Here is a 26,178-nt window from a genome sequence, read left to right on the forward strand (position 1 = left end):
CAAAACTTAATTTCGGTTTTATATATAGAAAAAAAAAACTTTTGAGGAAAAATAGCTTTTACGCTGAATCGTATCTTTTGACATCAAGAGCCCAGGCCAGCCCTTACAATTCTGAGGTTTATACTCAACCAGATATGGGATGAAAACGAAGATTTAGGGCTTACAGTTACTTCAAATCCAGTTTCAAGAGTAGCCAAGTCACCTCATCTCCAGAAAGAGTGGTCTCTTTAGGATGACCACGACACTCTTTGGAAGCCGCCTGGAGAGCCACAGCCCTGCCTGTCCACGCCCTCCGTGCGGGTGCTGTAGTGTCAGACTTGCTCTGGAAGGCAACTGGAGCCCTCCACCGCGGCACTTCTCCTGGCATCCGCAGCGTCAAGCCTCCAGCACAGGATCTCCAGCTTCGAGTTGGCAGTTTCTGCTCCAGCCTTAGAGAAGTTAGTTAACACTTCCTTCCTCCCCGCACTGATTGCCCTCTGGATCTTCAGCTGGGAGTGGAGCTTGATTAACATTCCTTTCAAAAATAAATAGTTCAAACAGGTAATTCAGAGTTAACTGTAAGAGCAGCAGCAAACGGCCACTGCCCGTTATGTTTGCAAATGAGTGAGCGAATGAACACACGTGAACAAACAGAAGACAAATCATAGAATAAATCCTGCATTGCCCACATTCATAGGGAAAAAAAAGATCTTTAAAAAAAGAAAGAGTTATTAATGAGCATTTGTTCTTGTGTGGGTTGAACAGTCCAGGCTCTGAGCAGGCACAGGCTTACACAGGGGGTTGCAGGCAGAACCTCCACACACCACGTCAGGACCAGGGTGCAGGCGAGGCCGGCGCGCACGTCCTACAGCTCAGGACCTGTGAGCCAACAGAGGTGATGCAGGGACTTCTGAACCCACGATGCATGAGGTATATGGAAACATCCGTCCTCCATGACAGAACCACCAGCAGCTCGAGGGACTGGGCGGGGCACTCTCACAGCAGCTGCTGATGAAGGATTTCCCACACCATCTTCTTCCGGAAGAGAGGCATCTGGTGCTGCAATCCACAAACAACACATCATATGCCACACAGTAAAACCCTCGAGGCACAATCATGTAAATAAACCATGTCCTTTACAGAAGCCTTGACTCTTTTATGTCATGGTTCAGACTTACAAAGCCAAAGATAAGGAGGTTATAATGTTCTTATTATATTGTCTGTATCAGAAGCAGTTTTACATGTTAAGGAAAATCAAAGCAGGTTGCAGAATTATACAATAGAATCCCACAACTATGTCATAGCACAAAGACGTGAACCAAAATGGAAACACCCAAGTGGTAGCATAATACGAAACTTTTCTACTTACATATACTTACAGAACATTCTAAAATGAACGTATTTTGCTTTTTCGAGAAAAACATGAACTCTATTTAAATAAAGGAAAAAACATTCAAAAATTTCTCCGTTTTACCAAATGTTATACATTGTCAATTCTGTTCAAATGGCAACTTCTGTCCTTCAAATCTCACGTCAGTAGGTTCAGAGAGCAAATAACTCCTTGTTATTTAGAAGCATCAAAGAAGGAAATGGCTTTGCTCAATATATTATTCTGCTTTATGATAATCACTACATGGGCCAATTTTCAAAGCAGCAACACACAAGACAAATCCAAAATTACCTGTAACTCAACTAGTCCTCTTTTTGATGAAATCAGAAGTTCACACCCTTGAGGTACTCCTGGTATCTCATTATAAGATGGATATATCACTTTACTACAAACTAGTGATTTCCTACCTGGAGGGGCCTAAAAAGTCTTAATACATGGATGTGTAAGTTATTTTAAATAGTTCAAAACATAGAGTAGAAAAAAAAAATCACATTTATTCTTAGTAAAACTACTAAAACTAACCAATAAAAAGTGCCTTTATTTTAGACTAGAATTGTAGTGATTCAGCATGGGAGCCCTAGTTACTTCATATTGCTCACCAGCTTGGAATAGGGTTATCAGTCCTATTCAGTAAGTAGTCTGGTAGACAACATCTACCCAAATGAGGTCTGCTGAAGAAAAATATATTTTAAAGGGGGTTGTCCTGACTCAGTTATAAAACGGTTGAGAATCTATTATTACAAACATAAGTTCTCAAGAGTTCCCAACACACTCGAATTCCCGCTCAAATACAGAGCCCCGGAGAACCTCAAGTAACCAGCACAGAAGGGGAAGGCAGTATTTGTAGTTCTAGCTCAGACCCGCAGCTTACCTTCTCACAAGGCCTGATTTCCCCGGGCTGTCACACACACTCTTACTTACCTCCTCCTTTGGCCAAAAATACCAGTAATACTCAGGAGCTAGTGAACACTGGAGTTCGGAGATAGGCAAACTGCCTCACTGGTCACCAAAAAGGAGGAGAAACCTAAGAGCAGATGCAGTGCCAAACCCTGATCCCAGCAGGAGCAGGGCCACGGCCAAGGGTTACAAGAGCAAGAGCGGTGGCAAAGGGGCCATTCTTCAGACCTTACTGTGCACCAGGCACCGGGAACCCGCTTGGAGTTCATCTTCTTTGATAACAAGTAAGTGGGTGAGGAGGGGGCTCCACTCACCTGAGTAAATGTGATAGGTTTGTCCCTAGAGATATAATCTGCATATTTACAAGTAAACATTCCACAATCACTCCCATTCAACTGTTGAGGAATCTCCTAAAATTTAAAAAAAAAGGGAGGGTGGGGGAGAAAGGGACAAAATGTCATCAAACACAAACTCCTTTGACTTCTTACAAATATTACAGTGGATAAACAATATTATAAAGGTACTACAAAAACACAGTCTTTATGTGGCATAAGAACTCCCACCATGACTGGAGTTCGTCACCCGCACAGAAAATATTTTTCAGCAAGGAAAAGAAAAGCAAAGTGAGAATTCCATCTCTTGGCTCTCATACTAAGAAACCAAACTGAAAATTTATTACTAGGAACAGGAATTCTAGTGAGAATGGTTTCAGAAGCACTTTATAAATTTTGAAAAGGGCTAAATATGGCTCAATTAAAACAACTAACCTATTTCAATACTCCAGGGTTTAGCTTCTCTAGACAGGAAAATAAGACCACAACTTTTGACTCCCACAGCTACAAACAGGGAAAACAAAAAAATGCCTCTTGATAAGACTTTAATCAGGATCTTGCTCTGATGGCTCAATTCTGTCCTGAGGCAAAAGCATAGCTTACTGCAAGCAGTGCTGCAGGCCCCAAAACCAATCCACGTGAGCTAAATTCACACTCCCCGGGCCTCTGCGGCCCTAATCTTGGCCAGCCCCACATGCATTTTGGCTGTCAGCTCTAAGGAGCACAAGATAGTAAGAATAAAAGAGAGTCTGAATCCCCTGCTGGAAAACATTCCAGATGACAAAAGCTCATTTTTTTATTCAAAGAAATACAGATGATTATTGTAAAAAAAGAAAAGATTGTCTGAACATGCACAACACCCACACATACGGTAGGTACTGAGCACAGCATCTCTCACAGAATGGAGAGAACTACAGACTCCAACACACAATTTGTTTTCTTTATTATGTCCCCCATACCAGAACATGCTACTCACCCTAACAGACTCCTTACACCTATGCTTTCCTCAGGAAATTTCAAAGCTTAACCTTCTAATTATTCAACTTAGAAAGGAAAATCCTTTGAGAAAAGATAGGGGAGCCATTATACACAGGTGAGGGCTAAAACTGAATTCATGCAGCTTACTTTAAAAAGAAGCCATTAGGACTCAAAAATGTATGCATTCTCAAACCCTGAATGAGATTCAAATCTGGCAAGTATAATACAAAGCATATTCACAAAGAGCATACTCGACTCTTGAGGACCCTGTGGCATGGGACCTAAGACCTAAATAAACAAAATTCCCAGTAAGTAACAAGAACTTTAAACTTTCGTTAGCACCAACCAAGAAAAATAGCTGACTTGAGTTTATTAGCTTTTTTTGAGAGACATGCTAGCGTATGGTTAATGTTTACAATTTGTTTTTTAAAGATTTTATTTATTTGAAAGAGAGAGCGCGAGCACTCACAAGCAGGGGAAGTGGCAGAGGGAGAGGGAGAAGCAGGCTCCCCGCTGAGCACGGAACCCAACGCGGGGCTCGATCCCAGGAACGCTGGTATCATGACCCAAGCCAAAGGCAGACACTTAACTGACTGAACCACCCAGGCGCCCCACAATTTATTTTTTTTTAAGATTTATTTATTTATTTGGGAGAGAGAGAGAGTGGGTGCACAGGAGGAAGGGCAGAAAGAAAGGGAGAGAGAATCTTCAAGCAGACTCCCTGCCGACTGTGGAGCCTGACGCGGGATCAACCTCACAACCCTGAGATCATGTCCTGAGCCAAAATCAAGAGTCAGATGCTTAAAAGAATCCAGAAAGAAAGGACAAATTGTCTGCAAAGGAACAGTAACTATATATCAGATGTCTCAGTAGCAACAAGGAAACCAGAACACAGTGGACTTATCTTCAGAGTTCTAAGTGAACAAACACTGACAACCTAGAACTGTGTACCTAGAAAAACATCTTTCCTCTATGAAGGTGAAGCAGACACATTTTCAGATTTTCACAAACTTAGAATATTTACTACCAGACGTTGACTAGAAGAATTTTTAAATGATGTGTTTCCAAAAAGTGATCTCCCAAGAAAAGTCTGAGATGCAAGAATGAATGCAGAGCCAATAAACTGATAAAGATAGAGGTAAATGTAAACAACCATTGTTTATATAAATAGTGATAATGATGTGTGATTCATAGGCCTTTCCAAAAAATCTAAAATAGTGGACAGCAACAGCATGTTAAATTGGCAGGAAGCAGATGAGTTGTGTAGCATGGGAATGGGACTGGAGGGAAGGGTTCCCAGGGGCATAAAGAAGCTCTTGGGGTGATGGGCATCTTCATTATCTTGAGTATGATGATGGTTTCACATGTATATATCTATGTGAAGACTTATCCAATTGTACACTTTAACTATGCATTTTTCTTATGTCAACTACACCTCAATAAAGATCTTTAAAAAAGAGGCGCCTGGGTGGCTCAGTTGTTAAGCGTCTGCCTTCGGTTTGGGTCATGGTCCTGGGATCGAGTCCCACATCGGGGTCCCTGCTCAGCGGGAAGCCTGCTTCTCCCTTTCCCACTCCCCCTGCTTGTGTTCCTGCTCTCACTATCTCTGTCAAATAAATGAAATCTTTAAAAAAAAAAAGAGTCAGATGCTTAACCAACTGATCTACCCAGCTGCCCCAACATTTAGATTTAACCAAGAAATAAAGGCCAAAAAGCAGACATCTTGGTTAAGTGAATTTCTAAAGATTTAGAAGTAGATAATTCTTAAGATGTATACTTCAGGAGAATGCATGCCTAAGGGTATGAGTGAGTGAGGGGAGGGAAGAAGCCGAGTCTACATAATATGCCACAGTCAGTAAAGGCAACAAGGCACTTCAAACATAGATGATCATCACTTACATGTGGCTTCATGCTGTAGTGGGTCCACTCTAAAAGATTCAGATCAATATTTCTTTTGGTCTTACTTTCATCCTGTAAATACTGACTAAAAAAACAACAAAGGAATATATTGATGAATCCCTGTGGAGACTTATCATTATGATTACAAAGGACATTACAAAGGATGTTTAACAGACGGGCTATTCTCAAATCCATCTTCACTAGCTTTTTTAAAAATGTGATTGCTTTTGGTTTTTAAATTTCATTTTCCTGCTTACAAAAACTGGACATGCCTTAGAAAATTAAAACCTGTAAAATATAAAATGCAAAAGACCTCATAATAGCCATTCCAGCAGTAATTACTATTAATAGTTTGCTGTGTATTCTTCTAGTTCTCCACTACTCACACACAATTTAAAAACATACACTTTATTTTAAAAAGTACTTCATTTTACAACTTGCTTTTTCTCACTTAAAAATAGATATAAAATGTGGGGTGATGGGTGAAACAGGTAAAGGGGATTAAGAGCACACTTACCGTGATGCACACTGATTAATATACAATGTTCTATAATGGTTGAATCACTATACTGACTACATTGTACACCTGAAACTAATATAGCACTGTATGTTAACTATACTGGAAATTGAAAAAAGATCTAAAAGTATCTAAACTTGTGGTGAGCACCGCATAACTAAAGAATTGTCAAATTACTAAATTATACACCTGAAACTAATGTGACATTGTGTGTCAACTATACTTCAATTACAAATTAGAATAGATATAAAACAAGACAACTGGCCTAGACCCCACCCCCCAAAAAAAGCCTTTGCCATGAAAAATGAAAAAAGGAAGACTAATCTAAATTAGACTAAAGAGACATGAAATCCACCTGTGAACTCTGACCGGCTTCCTGGATTAGGGAAAAAAACTATAAAACATACCTGAGAAAATCAGAACATGAGCCAAAAGTTACATATGACTGATTGCTAATTTTCCTTTTTTAAAATTAATTAATCAATTAATTTGAGAGAGACAGGGAGAGGGAGAGAGAGAATCTCAAGCAGACTCCCCGCTAAGCGCAGAGCCCGGCACAGCTAAGCACTAAATTCCACAACCCTGAGATCATGACCTGAGCCAAAACCAAGAGTCAGACGTTCAACTGACTGAGCCACCCAGGTGCCCCTGATGGCTCATTTTCTTCAGTGTGATAATGACACTGTGATTATGTAAGGGAACTTCCTTGTTCCTAGGAGATACATACTTAAGTATTAAGAGTAATTTAAGTTTATCCAGATCTTCCGAGGGTTATCAAATTTAAGCCAGGCATTTCCATTCTCATCCTAAGCTTCATGTAAAGGCAACAAGCACCAGTGGTGCCAGGGCATGCACTCTCAGTGGGAGCCATCTCGCCACCCCCCCGGGGGGGGGGGCTGGAAATTGGTTCTTGGAAGGCAAGAATCTTAGATATTTCAAAGGTTTGTAGCCCTCTAAACCCAACAAACAAAAAGTCTTATTCCTAAGCAAAATTTTCTCTCATCATGGAGAAATTAAATTTTTCTCGGAGGTAATAATGCAAAAAATGTCAAGAAAAGCTGAACTGGGAGCATCAGGAAAGGGAGTGGGCCTCAGACCCCCGCAGGAGGGAGAGGGAGAAAGAGCAAAGAGCCAGGTGCGACGGAGGTACGCTTTTTTCTTTTGTATCCTGTTATAATCAGGACACAAAACTTTGCTGTATGATTTCAGCAAGAACATTTCTATATATGTGATAATATGTATGTGTCTGCACACATGTATGTGTGCACATTTTATATCATCTTAAACAGAAAAGACTAGAAGGAAATAACTGTTTTATAAACAATTCAGTGTATCTTATGATTTTTCAAACTCTCTTCTCTTTAAACTTTCTATTCAAGATAAATAGTAAATAAAACGGATCTTTTACACCAAAACAATATTGAAAAAGAGAGAATTGAACTAACTGTTAATAACAAATTTTCTTGTCATTCGTTTAAGAGGTTCCTTACTAAAGTATCCTTATAAACTTATTCAAGTATCCTTACTAAAATTAAAAACGAGAACCCCCATTTGCTTCCAGTGAGCAGAAGGGTTTCAAAAGAGACTGCTCTTACTGAACTGCTTCCTCACTGTGAAATTCATGTCACCACTTGGCACAGCTTACTATAAGGGGCTATGCTTTAAAGGCAGGTTTCTAGCAATTACTATTTGAAATGGTTGCCTACAAACCATATGCTTTAACTTAAAAGTTCTCTTGGTTCTGAAATGAACCCAACTATCATGGAAAGCAGAGACATGAGTGGGTTTAAGAATTCGAGGAATAAAACCCTAGTTAAGAGTTCCTCAGAACATTCGGAATAATGTATCAATACTAAAGAAACCTAATTCAGGGGCGCCTGGGTGGCTCAGTCGTTAAGTGTCTGCCTTCGGCTCAGGTCATGATCCCAGGGTCCTGGGATCGAGCCCTGCATCGGGCTCCCTCCTCAGCGGGAAGCCTGCTTCTCCCTCTCCCGCTCCCCCTACTTGTGTTCCCTCTCTCGCTGTCTCTCTCTCTGTCAAATAAATAAAGAAAATCTTAAAAATAAAAAAAAGAAACCTAATTCAAATCACAGGATTCTAATAAGACATATTTTATATTACAGTGCAGGACAAACTTGTTTCCACTAATGCTACTAAATAAGAGTTCTCAGTTAAGATCAGGTATTAGGGGTTTTTTTTGATAAGAAGATGAATTCAAGTCAATTCCTGAACAACTGGGAGAATAGCCTTCACTAAACATTAAACTACCATCCACCAGAGCCTCCCTGGATTAAACAGAAGGTAGACGAGCTAACAAGGGCATAATGACACAACAGTAAAGTTTTTCAGCCTTTACTTACAGGAGAATCTCACAGATCCTGTGGCCCTTTTGTCCCATAGAATCCAAATATTTAAGACACCTTTTTCTTAGGTCTATCACCTACAGTGGAAAAATACAATATCCAGAAACATCTTAACCACAATAGAATTTTATTTCTAAAAGGAAAAGCATCTTTTAAAAAGTCAATACAAGTACCAACATAAATGGATTTCTAAGACACATTTTTCATAAATTATCACAGATGATATGAGCTTCATTTCTATAAAAGTATATACTTCTAGTCCCAGAGAAAACCTAGAAACTTACTCACCAAAACATTAGTGGTCCTCTCAAAGTGATGAGATTTTTTGTTCTTGTTTTTTTTCTTTATACCTTTACTTTTCTATAATAAATCTGTACCATCTTGTAAACAAAACTAAAGAAATCAAATAAAGAACTCATATGTGTACTAAAACCCTTTCCTGTCTTCCTGTATGCCATCTAGCTATGTGTGTGTGTGTGTGTGTGTGTGTGTAATTTAATCTTTCGGGTTTTTTTCTATTTTTTTTTATTTAAATTCAATTAATTGCCATCTAGCTTTCTAAGTTGTTCAACTCAAGAACCAAGGGACTCTACAGAGTATGCCTTTATATGTACTACTGGATTTTTAACTGGGCAGAAAAGGGTAGCCTTCATTATTCAAAACAGCCATTATACAGATTCCAACAATTAACCTTCTCAACTCACCACCAGGCTCCAATGTACCTTCCGATGAATAGGCACCAGAATAAGTTCCTGTTCAAAGAGATTGACCCCTTTGGTCCATCTTTTCACTGCTTGGTAACCACCAGACTTTAATTTGGGATAGAAAAAAGTACTGAATGCGTGAAGTGCTGGATACCCTTGTTTTTTGTTTCTTTCCACCAGAAGATTCATGTAAAAATTAATGACCTGTAATACCAAGGGAGTAAACGTCAGAATGTGGCAAGTACATTACCAAAACTAAATTTCTACCTAAGTTAGGATGAATTAGAAGGTAAGAAACTCCAGGAAAGGAATGTACTAGAGATGGGGATGAAAGGATTGTTTACAGCATAATAAGGAAAATAAAAGATAATGAGTACAAAATGGGAGGAATTAAGGAGTGAAATTGTACTTCTGAAGTATGTGAGTAAAAGAGCCAAGGAACTTAAGGAGAAAGTCTGCAGTAATGAAAAGGTGTATGCAACTACATCACATGAAAAAAATATGCAGAAATATTAACTAGAATTGAATTTTACTATTCATAAAGTTTACTATATATAAAAAAATATTAACTGGAAGAAAATATACCCAAACATTAATATTTTATTTTTGAGTGGTGGCACTTTTGAATGATATTTTCATTTTACTTTTCCTGTACTTTCCAAATTTTCTATAATAAATATATACCATTTATAATGTAAAACAAAAATACTAGTTTTATAAGAATGTGTTTTTATGTCATTAGTCTAGGGGGGATGGAAAGGAAGGCAAAGGGGGAAAATGCAGGGACTTTGGGGAGTTAGGGAAAGGACCAGCTAGAACATGTGCAAGAACTAAGAGCTAGTTTTAGCTAAATATGTAAGGATACAAGATGACAATTAGGCAAATTTTTACAATTATCACTCAAATAAAGAAAAAGACACATTTTATATATACATGTATGTACAGTGATCAATCTATCCCTTTATTACTGAAAAAATAAAATGGCTCGTCTAAGAATTCCTCTAAAATAAGTATCGCTTGGGCGCCTGGGTGGCTCAGTCGTTAAGCGTCTGCCTTCGGCTCAGGTCATGATCTCAGGGTCCTGGGATCAAGCCCCGCATCGGGCTCCCTGCTCGGCGGGAAGCCTGCTTCTCCCTCTCCCACTCCCCCTGCTTGTGTTCACTTTCTCGCTGTCTCTCTCTCTCTCTGTCAAATAAATAAATAAATAAATAAATAATCTTTTAAAAAATAAATAAATAAAATAAAGTAAGTATCGCTTGCTGCTTCCTTCTATTCATCAGCCACACCCAAGGTTTATAAAAATGTCACTGAGGGGTGCCTGAGTGGCTCAGTCGGTTAGGCGTCTGCCTTCGGCTCAGATCGTGATCCCAGGGTCCTGGGATGGAGCCCTGCGTCGGGATCCTTCCTCGGCGGGGAGCCTGCTTCTCCCTCTCCCTCTGCCTGCCACTCCCTCTGCTTGTGCTCTCTCTCTCTGTCAAATAAATAAATAAAATCTTAAAAAAAATAAATAAATAAAAATGTCACTGAAGAGGTGCCTGGCTGGCTGAGTCAGTAGAGCACGCAACTCTTGATCTCAGGGTCGTGAGTTCAAACCCCATGCTCGGCATAGAGCTTACTTTAAAACAAATAAATAGGGTGCCTGGGTGGCTCAGTTGGTTAAGTGACTGCCTTCAGCTCAGGTCATGATCCTGGAGTCCCAAGATCAAGTCCCACATCGGGCTCCCTGCTCAGCAGGAAGTCTGCTTCTCCCTCTGACCCTCTTCCCTCTCGTGCTCTCATTCTCTCTCTCTCAAATAAATAAATAAAATCTTAAAAAAAAAACAAAAACAAATTTGTAAAAAAAAAAAGTCACTGAAGACTACTAGTAAATGAAGTGGTAGATGAAACAAAGCACTGATGCAGAAGAGGAAAACATGGCTAATTAAAGGCAGCAAAGAATCAGAATTGACCACTGTTTTAAGTTTTGAGATGTTTCTGTTTTAAATGAAACCAAAAGCTGCTTTCCCAACCCCTTATAATTAGGTAGAAATCACTTTGGTTATAGATGGTAAATGGTTAGGCATAATGACAGAATAGGGGAAAAAAGAACAACTTACTTCATCATTGAGCCAGTGGTAGTTCTTCAAGGTCTGGATATCACCTCGAGTGATTCGCAACTTGAAAGCGCTACTTAGGACCTCATCCTGTGGGCCATGACCTAGGGCATTACTGATTTCCCTTTCCATGTCCTGAATTAGAAAGTCCAGAGGATGTATTTTAAATAGAACCACAATCAGATTTCAAGAGTCTGAGGCTAAAACAAGCTTTTCATCTCTATAATACAAAGCAGTTTTACTAATGGTTATAAAAATGTTAGTTCAATTACCAGCTTCTGGAAACAATAATCTGGTAATAGTATTTACACTTCAAGTATAGTTTCAATACCCACTACCATTTATTGACCACTATGAGCCAAACATGGTACATTAATGATGAAGCACATCATTAATCCCTGCTTGTGGGGAAAGTATTATCACCATTTTATAGAAGAGGTGCAGCTCAGAGAACTCAGGTTATGTGCTCAAAGTCAGACAGTTATTAAAAGGAAGAGCCTAGCAGGGAACCCAGGGGTGTCTAACTTTCTAGCCTTTGTTCCTTTCACAATACTCTTAAAGGATTTTCACACTTTCCTTATTTACCTACTAAACTTTTATTTAAAATCATCAAAGTAATAGAATTAGGTGCCCTAAGAGATGATACTATACAGATTGGACATGAAGGGAATAAGCAAACAGGGAGAAACTGGAAAACAAGGCAGTGGTCTACCAAATGAATCCTCACGGAACAGATGGCTTCACTATTCTGAAGAATTATGCAGATAAATGCATATTTAAGCTATTGAGATGAATCTATACACGCAAAAGAAATTAGTTTCATTCAAATATTTGAAATCCTGCTTTCTCCACTGCATACAATTGTGCCGTTTTACGGCTCTCTCCACTTGTGTGTCCAATATATAGTAAGTGCTCAACAGGTTCTCACTGCATAGGACTACCACCTACTAAAACAACATTGGAAAAGGAGCCAAGACACAGGCTCACCTTTAAAATGAGAATTTTTAACTACCTTCATTTCCTTGGTTTTTCAAATAAGTTTTTACTATTTTCAAATGCAATAATCAATAACAGGGACATTTTAGTAAATAATAATCACTTTTTAAAAATGCAATGAGCTCATTCCTAATGCCAAACCCATACTATGTAACCCAAAATATTTGAAGATAAATCTGCAAAGAACCCATTACATTCCAAGATATGTGACAAATATGTCTACTCACATTTGCTGAACATTGATCTGATCCCTTAGGCCACCTTCACAGATCACTAATGATCAGTGCAGCCAGTGACTGGACATCCCTTGGACCTGATTTCTCTCATACACTCATCCCTAGCCTGGAGAAACTCCTCAAAATAAAACATGTGTTCAAGTCTTGATAACTGAAGTTATTTAAAAACATGCCTCTTATTCTGATTAACGCAAGAAATAATACCTCTGTAAGTTCAAGAAGATCATCCATCCTTTTATCCCTCTCTTTGCCTGAGCAATGTTTTTCTTTTGTCTCAAGTATGGACATTTTCCTCCTGAGTAAGCCATTGCTCCCACTGCCCAGGCGGAGTCGGGCTGACACCTCTTCGGATAGGTCAGGTTCCAGCTGGTGTCCCCTCCTCTGATCAAAAAAGTTTCTATATTCTATTGACATGTTTGATATTTACACATATAAACATATATAACACATGAAACATAAACAGTGCCATTATCCTGAGAGAATAGGCAAATCTCCCAAGTAAGTGAAGGAGATTTTGTCTATCTGCCTGTCCCTGCAAGAGGAACAAAAAAATGCTCAAGATCTAAGGTTCACAGGATGCCTCAATTACAAACCATGAAAGAGAACACTCATCACTTTCCCTGTAGGCAGCAAGAAAAGTATTTTCAGTTCTCTTAGGCCAATGAAAAATAAGATGGTTACAATACATTTTGGAATGCTTAAGAAAAGCAAAACCTATAATCCCATCACTCAGAATAAAGCATTACTATCCTTATAATAAGTAAACTTGCTCCATTTCATTTTTTTAAAGGAATTATTTACTACAGAAAAATGTACAAACATTTACATACCACTTGATTTTTGTAAAATTAACACATATGTAAGCACCATTCAGGTCAGCAAATAGAATTCTGCGAGCATTCTAGAAACTCTTGACAATATCCTTCCTTATTGTGACCCTACATAACCTTTAATAGTGAATTTAAGGCATCTAGTAGGCCAACTTTGAAAATGAAGAAACTGAGTTAGAAAGAGAGCTTTCGATGAGAACCACACTGGTCTCAACGTGCTGAGCCAGTACTCTTCACTCGTAACTCACTGCCAGGGATCCTGGTCCTAGGAAACCAGCAGCTGCTGGCTCCTCCCCACGGCCCCAGACAGCACAGTCTTCAGGTTCGGCACAGATGGAAGCACCAGGTAGTCTTTACCCAGGTTCCAAATGTGCTCCCTCTCTGTCCTCTCTCAGGCATAGCTCCCCGCCTTTTTAGCCGGTGTTCCACAGGCGATAAACAATAACTCAATACAGAAGGTTTTGCTCCAAATGACTGGGAACGGGGATGTTCTGAGACCTATACTCTTCCTTACAAAGAGGTCTAATGGGAGAAGAAAAACTTGATCGAGCTGATACTTCACATAAAGCAGCACCCTAAACTTTGGTATTTCTATGTATCTAATATGTGAAATAATCTAAAACATCAAGTTTGCCTTTAATTTAGAAATGTATTTCTTTTGGATACAGAGTGTTTAGCAAAACACTCTGCTGCTATTATTTTAAATGTTGGTATTGCTATGGAGATCACCAGAACACTTTGTACTCCAGTACACCGAAAAATGTAAAATCCAATTAAGCATTAGATTGGTAGTATTTTCAAATAAATCTGAGATCCTGACTCTAAAATGAAGGTCCTGAACATATCTTTCCTAGACCGTATGGTTTTTTTAAATTCTCCAAAAGAAGCCAGGCACTATAGATACAGGGCTGGGATGGAGGCAAGTTGGTCTCTCTTATGAAAAAGGTAGCTACCATACAGAGGTAAACATCCGGGAATTCAGAAGGAAGCCAAAAGTTGTGTATCTTCAATGCCTGCTGCTTTTTTCAAAGAAAACAATGAAATTAGAAATCAAAGTAGTATTTTTCATCTTTCTTACTTTTCATGAGCACCAAAATTTTAACACAGGTCAGGTCAAAGAGTAAAATGACATAAAATTTAACTAGGGTTTCCACTTACACCTTCATTTTCAAGTCTGATTCCAACTGTCCTCTCTGTATCAGAAATTTTCCCCTTTGAACAACACCTGAGGAAAAATATTGGGAGAATATAGACTGGATAATTTTAACTTGTACATGTGAGACTAGTTTTAGAAATAAGACTTAATAATTTGTCAACAAAAACCAACTTGAGTTTATATACTCCTCTAAACCCAGGGTCAGCAAAGTTTTTCTGAAAAAGGATCAGATAGTAAATATTTTGAGCTTTGCAAGGCTTACAGGTTTTGGTTTTTGCTGTTGTTGTTTTTTCTTTTTAAGTAACCCTAACATGGGGCTCAAACTCATGATTCTGAGGAACCCAAGATCAAGAGTCACATGCTCTATAGACTGAGTCACCCAGGTTCCCCAAGTCTTATAGTTTTTGTCACATCTTCTCAACTTCCATCATAGCTTAAAAACAACCAGACAGGATGTAAATGTATTAGCATGGATGCGTTCCAATAAAACTTTACTTAAAAAGAACAGGCAGGTGGACCAGATTTGGACAATGGGCCAGAGCTTACCCCAAACTCTGCTATAAAGGAACTATCATCCAAAATCCTAAAGGCACACAGAACTGCCTTCACTGAAAGGTGCTAATTCCTAAAGATGCCCACCACAACCACACACCTATCTAAGTGGCACCTGCATCTCTGAAGCCCTAATGCCCAGGAGAGAAGGGCACCCTCCGAGCTAGGGTGGGGATCCGACACAACAGCCACCCATGTACCCATATATGCTGACCAGCTACCAGAGCTGGGGAGAGTTCACAATTCTTTAGACATAGTTATTCATCGATATAGCTTATAAAGAAAATAATATATCAAAAGAAGACTTAGAATGAACTGAACCATGTACCTCTTCTCACTTCTCACTGAGCATAAAGGTCCCCTTGTTTCAACAACTCTGTCTGTGAAGATGATAAAGAAAAAATTGAATGTTTCCTTTATTAATCAATCATCTAGCTAGAATTTCAACTTACGCAGTTTCCAAAGTATCAAGACATTCACTTATCATTTAGTGCCATTTAGTGAACAGCTAGTGGAGAAATATAAAGAAATTAATAAAATAAATATTAAGAAACTAATTTTAGGCTCACAGAATATTTGCTAAGTAGAAGCTAGGAATAATAATCTAGAGGTATCTTTTGAATCTACTTCATCTAGAAATAGTCTTTTAACTAAACTACTTGTACTAGATAAGCCCAAGTCAAAGCCCTGGGGTCTGACGATTTAAACTTTGGTATACCATCTTTCACTAGGATGTCATTTCTCAATTTTATGTGCACATGAACTAAGGTCAATATACGGAGATAGGGCTAAATCTGGGAACTCACATTGTTTTGGAACAAACTGAGTTGTTTTGACTCCGTGACTTTGCTCTTCCCCCCAGCCTTTGGTCTTTAATGTGTCCATCTGACTTCTTTGAGAGCTTAGGAACACAAAAAGTGAAGAAGGTCAGATACAAAAGGAAAGTCTACCATAAATATTCATTATTTCCATCTGACAAGCTTCTCAAAACAGGGGTTACTGATTACCCTGTAACATCAAATTATGAGAGAATGCAACATAGCACCATCTGGGACTGGGATACAAGGAGTATAATCCTGATGCTAATATTTCAGCCAAATTACCTAACCTCCAGTTTCAACGTTGGTAAAATTGGATGTTCTCAATCCCCAGCACCACCTCAACCAAAAAAGCTCAGTGTGACAAAACTCAAGTTAAGAGATGAAAAATTTTAAATGACATAATGAAATGGATCCTAAAACAATACAACAAAAGCAGGAATGTAAACAGCAAAATAGTTTGAGGATTTTCCTGACATGACACGAGCAAAGTTTGAAGCATACTGCTGCTTCCAACAGTGGCTAGTCAAAACAGAGAAAATATTAACATTCTGCCTGAGTAAACGCAGAGAAAGAAATTTTAAAAAAGCTCACAACAAAAGTTAAAATTCCCAGACAAATAATCTTTTGCTAATTTGTACATTCAACAAACTAGAAAGCCTTTTGACTTTTTCACCTTCAACTTGCCGTTACATAATTTCCAGGATTCCCCCCACCCCTGCTGTGTATTCTCACACCACTTGTTAGAATTATCCTGCGTGCCTCAATCCTGTACTCACATATTTTGGTCCCTTTTTTTACAGGTGAATATAAGGTGAATATCAGCTCCTTCTGCCACTGTCATCTACTTGCCCAAAGCATTAGAGTATTTAACAAGAAGTCTTATAAGGAAAACTTTCTATAACCTGGGGTGACTTTAATCTTGTCTCTAAAATGGAGGACTTCCAATCATACACAAATGCATTCACTGACATGCCACAGGGACTGTGTGCGTATCAGTGAGAGAGGCTAGGGTGGGAGGAAGGGATAACTGGGTAGGAAAGGAAGAGGGGGGAAAGACAGAAAAAGACAAGAGACTAAGGGAAATGTGTGTGCTGGAGAGGTTGAAAAAACTCTCTACTCCCTAAGAACCTGATTTCAACCTGTAATTCTATTTTTCTATATCAGAGTTTCAAGAGTTCATGTGAACAAAAAATTCTAAAGCTAAACGAAAACTCTATTTTGTAAAACCACCGTGGCTCCGTATATCTCATTACTAGATACAACATTCAGGCAAATTATAAGGATAGTTCTCTCAACGCAAACCTCTTTTTTCAACAAAGCCTTTCTCGCCAATCCCCTCTCCAAAAATAAGTAAAAAGATGTGTGGCAAAGCACTGATTTTGTTAGCTCAGTTTTACCTGTGATAAGTTGGAGTTACAGGAGGAACAGAGTTTCCATGACCACTTTCTTTAAGTCGCTCCAATAACCTTCGGTATTTCTCTCTTTCCTCTTTTTGAACACCCTAAATAAAAGAAAGGATGTCACTTAAGTGTTAACATGTTAAAGCTATCATTAAATCATAAACGGAGACTAAGAGGTCAAATGCAGCCCACAGATGTGTTTTATTTGCCAACACTTTTTAAATTTCTTTGAATTACCAACTTTATAAATTTGAAAAGAAAAATCTAAAAATCTGGCCTCTTTCAAAAACCTGAATCAGTGATCTGGAGCTGTGTAGGGCTATTCTCCTTAGATGGGCCACTCACTCCAGCCTGCTCCACTCATTTACATTAACTGCTAGACTCTGATGGCATCTGGGTTATTGACAGCAGTTTTTGTCAACCACAAAAAACTCAACAGAAATAATCCACCTGCATATTCAGAACATTCAGTTTCCAAAATGGATCTGGTCACATCAAAGTCACCAATGACTTCCGCGGCCAGATCCAGCAGACATTTTCTCAGCCTTATGTTACTTGACCTCTCTCTCCAACACCTCACCCTGCTGACCTCCCTTTGCCTTCCTAGACAATACATTCCTGATTTCTTCTTATCTTCTCAGTCTCCACTGCCAATTATTTCTTCTGCCTGCCCTCCAATGCCAATGGTCTGCCCATTCTCTCTTTTCTCACACTACATTCTTTCCCTGAGTACTCTCTCCAACTCCCTTGATTTATCAAACACCAATATACAGAAGATTCAGAAATGTGTCTCTAACCCTGCCTTCTTCTCATAACTCTCATCACCTATATCCAAGAGTCTACGGGACAGGTCTTCTTGCGTGTTTCACAGGCACTTTAAACAATGTCCAAAACTGAAGTCATCATCTTCCCCCTAAACACACAGGGTATCTTGGTCAGTGACACGTATTTATCCAAGACTGAAATCTGAGACTCAGGCTCGTCTCTCTAACTTATATTACCCTTAACCAATGAATATGCATTTGCTAATATTACCTTCTACTATTTTAGAGTGTATCCTGTGCATATAAATATTTTTGCTCAGTCCCATCTCTGATTTCTCATCTAAGAGGTACTGAAGCCTACTTCAGTCCGTTCCTCTCTCTGCTTGGCTCTGTTGATTACAAGCTCCTAGGGGACAGGGCCTCATTTTATTCAATTTTTGAATTGCTGACAACTAGCACAGCACCTGAACCTCAAACAGATAATTCTTTGACTAACGAAACTAAATGGCTCAGAAAACCATCTAGCAAATTGCAATAGGTGATGGTCCTGGGAAATGTCAAGTACAGGAATAATTCTAACTTCTCCTAGAATAAGCAAAGATCTCAAGAGGGAAGTAAAAAGAAGACTGCTGATGAAGACATCATGCTAAGTGCCCTGAAAAAGGAAAAACAGGACACGTTCCCTGTTTACTTCTCTTCCGTAGTCACAATTACGCCTTATAAAAGAAACAAGTTAGCAGAAGAATTCACACACCCAAAATGAATAGAATCTCTTCTCTTCCTAGCATGATTCCTTTTTCTGCCCTATAGTGGGGAAAAAAAAAATCTGATAATTGACTAAATTATGTATGTATACAGTATCTCCAGAAGGGTATGTTCAAGTATCAGTGGCTACTTGCTAACCATCAGACAGGGTCTTGGGGTCAGGTCCTGGAAGGGAGACTAGGAAATTTACAGTCACAGTATACCTTTCCATCCCTTTTGAGTTCTGTACTCCAGTACACATATTATTTATTCCCCTAAAAATTCATAAACTATTTTTTTAAAGTGATAAGAGGCTAAAAGGGCTTACCTCCTCCACGGTACAGTGGGGACGCCTCAGACCCTTGCCACCCTCTTCAGAAATCATCTCTGTTACAACCTGTTCCTGAGGCTTCCAGGTTAAGGAACTCTCTGAAGGGCCTTTGCTATGACGACGGCCACCTGGTCTTCTGTTATACCCCTCTGAGTTCAAAGTAAAACTGAGAGAGAGAAAAAAAGAAAAGAAAAAGTTACCACCAGACTCCTTAAATTGCCAGAATTTAAGCTCCCAGACCATCCTGTGATGAAGCTGCGTGTCCTAGGTTAAGCCTGCTCTTGTCAAATCAGACAACTACCATTCACAAAAGTTGTATCTATCTCTAGAGCAGAGGGCACTCCACTATGGAATGTCTATTTGTGGTCACCAGAACTGCCACACGAAAGCCTCTGCCTTCCTCCTCGGGCCCAACTGTCCAACCACAACTCTGGATTTAGCCCTCCTGTGACACATACCCTCCTCTGGTACCACACTTCTCCTTTAGTCACCTGGCACCACTGGAATTAACTACTGGTGTCATTATTTATTTAATGTCTACATCCCACACTAAACTTTAAATTCCATGAAAACAGAGATTACATCCTTTCACTATTGTATCCTACCTAGTACAGGATCTATGCCAAAAGGTACTCAGTAAATATCTACTGAATGCTAAATTAATAAATGCTAAAGAAATGGAAGCCATGAAGCACCTACCTAGTCCTTGTTGGTGGTGACAGAGCCTGCCTCTCCTGCAGTTACCAATAATGTGTCAAACTGGTATCCTACCCCTCTTGATGTGATGTTTTAAAAAAGATGTAAGCCACTGATGTAGTATTTTTACAAAAAAAAAAAAAAATACCTGCATACTCTTGAACAAGTAATGAGTAAACATCAGACAAAATTAGGGAACATTCTACAAAAGAAATGCCTTCTACTCTTTAAAAAATATCCATGCCATCAAAGACAAAGAAAGGCTAAGGAATTGTTCCAGATTAAAGGAGATCAAAAAGACATGAAAATTAAATGTAGCACATGATCCTGCACTGAATCCTGGACCAGAAAAAACCATCTCTATAATAAAAAAATTTAAATGAGATTACATAATAGTATTGTATCGATGTTAAATTTTCTGATTTTATCTGTGATTATATAAGTGAATGTCCTCACTCTTAAAAAATAAACATACTCATGCACTTAGGATTAAAGGGGCATTGAGTCTAAGACGTACTCTTAAATGCTTCAAAAAAAAATAGGTATATATGACAGAGCGTGATGAAGCAAATGTGGCAAAATGGTAACAACTGGTGAATCTGGGTCAAGTGTACTACCATCTGCAGAGTTTTAAAATACATGAAGGCAAACACTAACATAATTAGATGGAGAAGTAGACAAATCCATAATTATGGTAGAAAACATCAACACTCCTCATTTATCAATCAGCAAAAAAATAGAAAATCAGTAAGACTTGTAAAACATTATTAGCCAACTTGATCTGTGTGACAATTATAGAACATTCCACCTAACAACAGTAGAATACATATTCTTTTCAAGTGCACATTGAACATCACCCACACAGACCATATTCTAGGACATAAAACAGATGTTAACATATTTTAAAGAACTGAAATTATACTACAGTATATTCTCTGACTGTGATGGAATTAAATGAGAAATAAAAAAATGATACTTGTTCATACTTTCTCTCAGCCCTACAATCAGCTATTTATCCGACTCCAAAGGGGCTGCTTTTCTGTTAATGTCTCACTCTTAAACAGGAATGGAGAGCCAAAGATTGCCAGATATTTGAACAAAGACTCTAATATGAAAAGATTATCTGCATGCCCATGTTCACCTAAGCATTATTTACAGCAGCCAAGACATGGAAGCAAGCTAAGTGTCCATCAATGGATGAGTGGATAGAGAAAATATACACTGAAATGTTATTCAACCATCAAAAAGAAGGAAATCTTGCCATTTGAAACAACACAGATGGACCCTGAGGGTATGATGTTAAGTAAGTCAGTCAGAGAAAGACAAATATGATTCACTTACATGTAGAATCTTAAAAAAGCAAACAAACCTAAATTCATAGGTACAAACCTCCAGTTATCAAATAAGTAGGTCATGGGATGTAATGCACAGCATGGTAACTACAGTTATTATCATGTTGTATATTTGAAAGTTACTAAGAGAGTAGATCTTAAAAGTTCTCATCACAAAAAAAAAATTTGTAACTCTGTATGGTGATGGACATTAAACTTATTATAGTGATCATTTCAATAATATATACAAATATCGAATCATTATGTTGTAGACCTGAAATTAATATGTTATAGCTCAATTAAAAAAAAAAGACTCTAATATGAAAGAAAAGACCAAAATAAACCAAAGTGGGGAAAGGAATTCAGAGGAAACAAAGTAGGGAGAAGAAGAAATTTTCAAATAATTAACAGCTTTAGAGAAATAAGAAAAGGTACTGCATACATCTTTGCCTCTTTTTTTTTTAAGTAATCTCTGTGACCAACAGGGGGCTGGAACCCACAAGCCTGAAATCAAGAGATCGCATGCTCCACCAACTGAGTCAGCCAGGCAGCCCCTTTTTTTGCCTCTTTTAATAAGAATAAGATTCTTAGAGCAATAAAAAACCATGGGAGGAGGGAGTGGGAGGACTCTTCCTACTTAAAAACTATGACATCCAAAAAAAAAAAAATCAGTAAAAGATTTCGTTTTTAGGGGAAAGAAGAACAACAAAAGAAGAGAATATATACAAAAATTAGATCAATCAGATCAATCTAGAGAAAAATTAGAAAAATAATATCCAAGAAATAGAAATTCTAGAATGTGAGAACACAGAAAGAAGAAAATTACTACTAAAAGAAGAACATTTCACAAAACTGATGTGTGTTCAGTATATGAAAATTCATCATGGTTTCTGCATTTTCCATATGCATATTATACTTCAAAAATAAAGTTTAGGGAAGAAATAAATAAACTTTAGGGAAGGTGGGTAGGGGGATGGGTAAAATAGCTGATGGGGATTAAAGAGTACACTTATCATGATGAGCACCACGTAATGTGTAGAATTGTTGAATCACTAGATTATACACCTGAAACTAATATAATACTGTATGTTAACTGTACTGGAATTAACATAAAAAAATAAAAAAATAAAGTTTAGGGGCGCTTGAGTGGCTCAGTCAGTTAAGTGTCCAACTCATGGTTTCGGCTCCAGCTGTAATCTCAGGGTCATGGGACTGAGCCCTGTGTGGGGCTCCACACTCACCATGGAGTTGCTGGAGATACTCTCCCTCGCCCTCCCCCTCTGCCCCTCCCCACTGCTTGTGCTCGCTCTCTCTCAAATAAATAAATAAAATCCTTTAAAAAAAATTAAGTTTAGAAGTGAGCAACAAATCCTTTTTAAAAGGTTTTCAAAATCAGATGCTATAAGCATAGGCTATATAGTACAGAGAAAGTAACACATACCTGAGTTCAAATCTCTCAACAGCTGTATGACATCTGGCAAGTTACTAACCTCAGAGTACTTACTTAACAAGCTTACATAATAGAACAAAAGTGGGAATGCCTACCAAGAGTGAACACCTAAGTGCTAAGTTTCCATTTACAAAAAGGCAGAATTTAACACTTACCCAAAGGAAGGCAGGACTCTGCGGGGCTGATCTCGGGTTACTGTCACTCTGATCTTCGGATAGTCACTTATTCCATTAGGAGATTTATTACCTATTTTAAAAAATGCATTTGTAATTGTAAAAAAAAAAAAGCCCAAACCTGTCAACAGTCTGCATTAGAAAATCTGTGAACAGTCTACGCTGTAGAACTAAATATCTTATTCTTTCAAATGCTATTACTATACAGAGATCCAGAACAAACTGTAAAAGCTGAAGAAAAAGCAATAGTGCTTAGTTTGTCTTTGATCTCAGAGAGACAATAAAAATTCACAGGTAAGCTTTTCAAGTTTCACTTGCTGGAACCATCAAGAAGCATGAAGAACTCAATGATACAAACTCCATGTATTCTAATCCAATTGAGTTGTTCGAATCATTTCTTTTACCCAAGAAAACAGAAGTTTTTTTTAAATGAAAACCTACTATATGTTACTACATTTCACTGGAAGCTTCCAACACTTATGAGATGGTTACTATACTTCGAAAAAGGGTAACCAAACTTTCATCAGCCACATTTGCTGCTGAAGCTACAGCACAACTGTGGAGCCCCTGAAGACTCCAAAATGTAAAGAGATCTAAAACTGAATGTTTTTTCACAAGTCTGTAGCAGCAAAACTTAAACTGACCTGAATTCCTTTGTTTGCAAAACCTGATTTGAACCAATGTTCAATTCTAATGGGATTTTTAAAACAATATTCAAAAAAGACAATATATCTAAGATATGAAAAATTCTAAATTCCCCAGCACATCTTCAAGGGTTTCAGATAAGAGACTGTAGACTCCTTTATACAAGAAACCTGCCCCAGGAATACCTGTGCTTCTCTGACAAGGCTACACGAACACACAGAAATATAGTGCTGATACCTCAGGCACAAGACAGTACCATCCCTTCCATGTGTCCATTTTAATGGTAAATAATTTTTAACATTTACAGATTCAAACAGTATGAATAGATTATAAAATCTAATTTGTATTAACTTTTAAGATGAAATGAAAGACTCCAAAAAAATATCGTCTTTGTTTCAGGTCCTCTGGAATTAGATTCTCAGACTCAGGGGTATGCATTTACTCCCCTTTGCTCTTCTCTGCCACCAGAGAGACTTTACTTAAAAAGCTTGAGAAGGAAACTTATTACTGTAAGGTAGTATCATTTCCTTATCATTTTATCATTTATCATTTCCTTAGTTTCATTTATTTCCTTAGTTTCTTTTATCATTTCCTTAGTTTCTTCCACTTTTGACTTCAGAACCCACAACTTTTCTAAAAGCTTTTATCCCTTTCTCTCAAACTTTATAGGCCTGTGTGACAGAGATCACAGTCATTTTCAGGAGTCTGGATTCTTCCTATTTTTCCCCATGACAGAATTTTATACAGTTATGTACAATAATTACAATTCAATTTTGGGCTCCAAGAATGACATGGAGGTTCCTAATGCATAAAACTATGAGAACTGGAAACCTAAAGTTGCTCCCTAATCAGATGATGTCCCTTAAAGACAGGGTTTTATTATCTTATTATTTGTTTTGTATTTTGTTATGAAAGGTTTTACTTATTATTTTGTCCTTTTGTTATCCTTGATAACACATGCCTGACACAGAGTAAGCTCCCAGGAAATGTTTTTATTTGTTTAATGAATGAACTCTGAACTAAGTCACATTAAGGACACCAATAATACAAATAGAAAACACAAACAATAAATTCAATAACAATTCTAGAAGAAAACTATTTAATAATTTTTAGAAGGTAGAGAGAATATGTCTGTGTTCTCATCCCAACCCAACTCAGTGTTTGTTTTCCTTTCATATTCTCAAAACTCAGAAAAGAGGCAGAAAGAGGTACAGGAAAGCAGAAAGATTTTTGACCACCTCACCCAGTTTCAGCATGTTGTTCCAGGATCCAGAACCTGTCAGTTCACAAGATGAAGAGTTCGAAAATACCTTAAAATCAAATAGAATCACCTCTGTAGTATCTCAATTTTAGAATTTAAATACGTTTTTTATATAAAAAAAAATCACTCTATTGGTGATTATTTCACTAGCTCACAGAAGAGATACCATCAGTAAGACCAAAAGTTTAATTGGTGAAGACTCACAAAATTATATATAAAATAACTATTTCAGGTTCTTTACACATACTTAAACAAGAAAAGCAGATGTACTAGTAATTAGACTCTTTATAAATATTTTTTTAATGTGTAATTTCTTAATCTTTAACTTCTTGGCCTTTATATCAAGGCTAATAAAGACATCAACATTTCTGGAAAGAAGTCATTCCACTCAATTCCTAAAAAGAATATTTCTAAAATTTAACTTTAATGAATAAGTACAAAGATCAGTAGCCCCAATGGAACCCTATCCCCACTGACCTCTCCTGAAGGGGCCACATTCCGTGTTCCATTACAAGCAGAAGTTACCATGGGTTTTGTGGTCAGCTGGAATGGGAATCCAAATAAGCTGGCAGCATTGTAGAGACTGGTTTTGACTTGGTGAATGAAATAATCTAGACAATATAATATAGATTACATATACATATAAATATAGAATAATAAACTTCTAGCAAAAAAATAAGATTATATTTTAGAAAAGGCCTCTCTCAATCTCTATTAGAAGTCCTATTTTCCAATCACTGAGATAAGTAGGTATCCATAAAAGTAACTTTCCTTTTATCTGAATAACTAGAATTCCAGTATTGTGATTCTGGGTTTTGGGGTTGTTTTGTTTTAGGCAGGCTCCATACCCAACGTGGGGCTTGAACTTACAACCCTGAGATCAAGAGTCACATGCAGGACACCTGGGTGGCTCAGTCAGTTGAGTATCCAACTCCTGACTTCAGCTCAGGTCATAATCTCATGGTTGTGAGATCGAGCCCCAGACTGAGCTCCATGCTGGTCGTGGAGCCTCCTTAAGATTCTCTCTCTCCCTCTGCCCCTCCCGCCCCGCCCCCTCATGCACACTTTCTCTCTCTCTCTCAAAAAAAAGAAAAAAAGAAAGAGAGTCACATGCTCTACCAACAAAGCTAGCCAGGTGCTCCTGTTTTTGTTTGTTTGTTTGGTTGGTTCGTTGGTTTTTTAAAGTAAGCTCTAGGCCCAATGTGGGGTGTGAACTCAGGACCCCAAGTTCAAGAGTTGCATGCCCCACCAGGCACCCTGTGATTTTTGTTTTTTAACAAGATTATCTCTTCTGGAATGCTCCAAAACATGAAATCATCACTTCAGCAAATCACATACTGATTCATAAAGAAATGCCCTGAAATGACAACTTTTAAGCAATGGTTCTTCAGAATATATAAAATAAATAAACCAGAGAGATAGGGGCATAACTTAACCTGTAGGACGTAGACACTAAGTATGGCAGAATCTTACAGGAAGCACTATAATTTACTCACTGGTTTGTCCTTACTTCCTGGGCAGGTAACAATATACTCCTAAATAACTATTTATTAAATGCCTATTATACACTGGCTACTCAAGGGTAGAATTAGCAAAGCATAAAACATGCAACTCTTATACATCTATGATGAAATAAGGCT

At 38.0% G+C, this 26,178-nt stretch overlaps 1 protein-coding gene across 4 annotated transcripts in view; it reads right to left on the reverse strand.

Moving 5' to 3' along the window:
• Positions 1–736: 736 nt before the first annotated feature.
• The window catches only part of SENP2 (SUMO specific peptidase 2), a 31,447-nt gene continuing 6,005 nt past the window's right edge, over positions 737–26,178 (reverse strand). For 2 of the 4 annotated variants that reach the window (XM_028100931.2, XM_028100932.2), the window contains 15 exons: positions 25,016–25,149; positions 24,521–24,587; positions 22,615–22,705; positions 18,980–19,148; positions 17,141–17,244; positions 15,729–15,823; positions 15,251–15,302; positions 14,373–14,439; positions 12,589–12,765; positions 11,156–11,287; positions 9,060–9,263; positions 8,353–8,432; positions 5,476–5,560; positions 2,581–2,676; positions 737–1,038 (listed from right to left, as the gene is read on the reverse strand). In XM_028100931.2, the coding sequence (XP_027956732.1) occupies positions 976–1,038; positions 2,581–2,676; positions 5,476–5,560; positions 8,353–8,432; positions 9,060–9,263; positions 11,156–11,287; positions 12,589–12,765; positions 14,373–14,439; positions 15,251–15,302; positions 15,729–15,823; positions 17,141–17,244; positions 18,980–19,148; positions 22,615–22,705; positions 24,521–24,587; positions 25,016–25,149 (1,616 nt within the window). In that variant the 3' untranslated portion in view covers positions 737–975. The remainder of the gene's footprint in view (positions 1,039–2,580; positions 2,677–5,475; positions 5,561–8,352; positions 8,433–9,059; positions 9,264–11,155; positions 11,288–12,588; positions 12,766–14,372; positions 14,440–15,250; positions 15,303–15,728; positions 15,824–17,140; positions 17,245–18,979; positions 19,149–22,614; positions 22,706–24,520; positions 24,588–25,015; positions 25,150–26,178) is intronic. The other 2 variants (XM_028100933.2, XM_088025143.1) reach the window with 2 other exon arrangements.

This window comes from Eumetopias jubatus, unplaced genomic scaffold, assembly GCF_037043125.1.
Source record: "Eumetopias jubatus isolate StellerSeaLion01/CBP00866 unplaced genomic scaffold, mEumJub1_p1.0 scaffold_1, whole genome shotgun sequence".
In the NCBI taxonomy this organism is placed as follows: domain Eukaryota; kingdom Metazoa; phylum Chordata; class Mammalia; order Carnivora; family Otariidae; genus Eumetopias; species Eumetopias jubatus.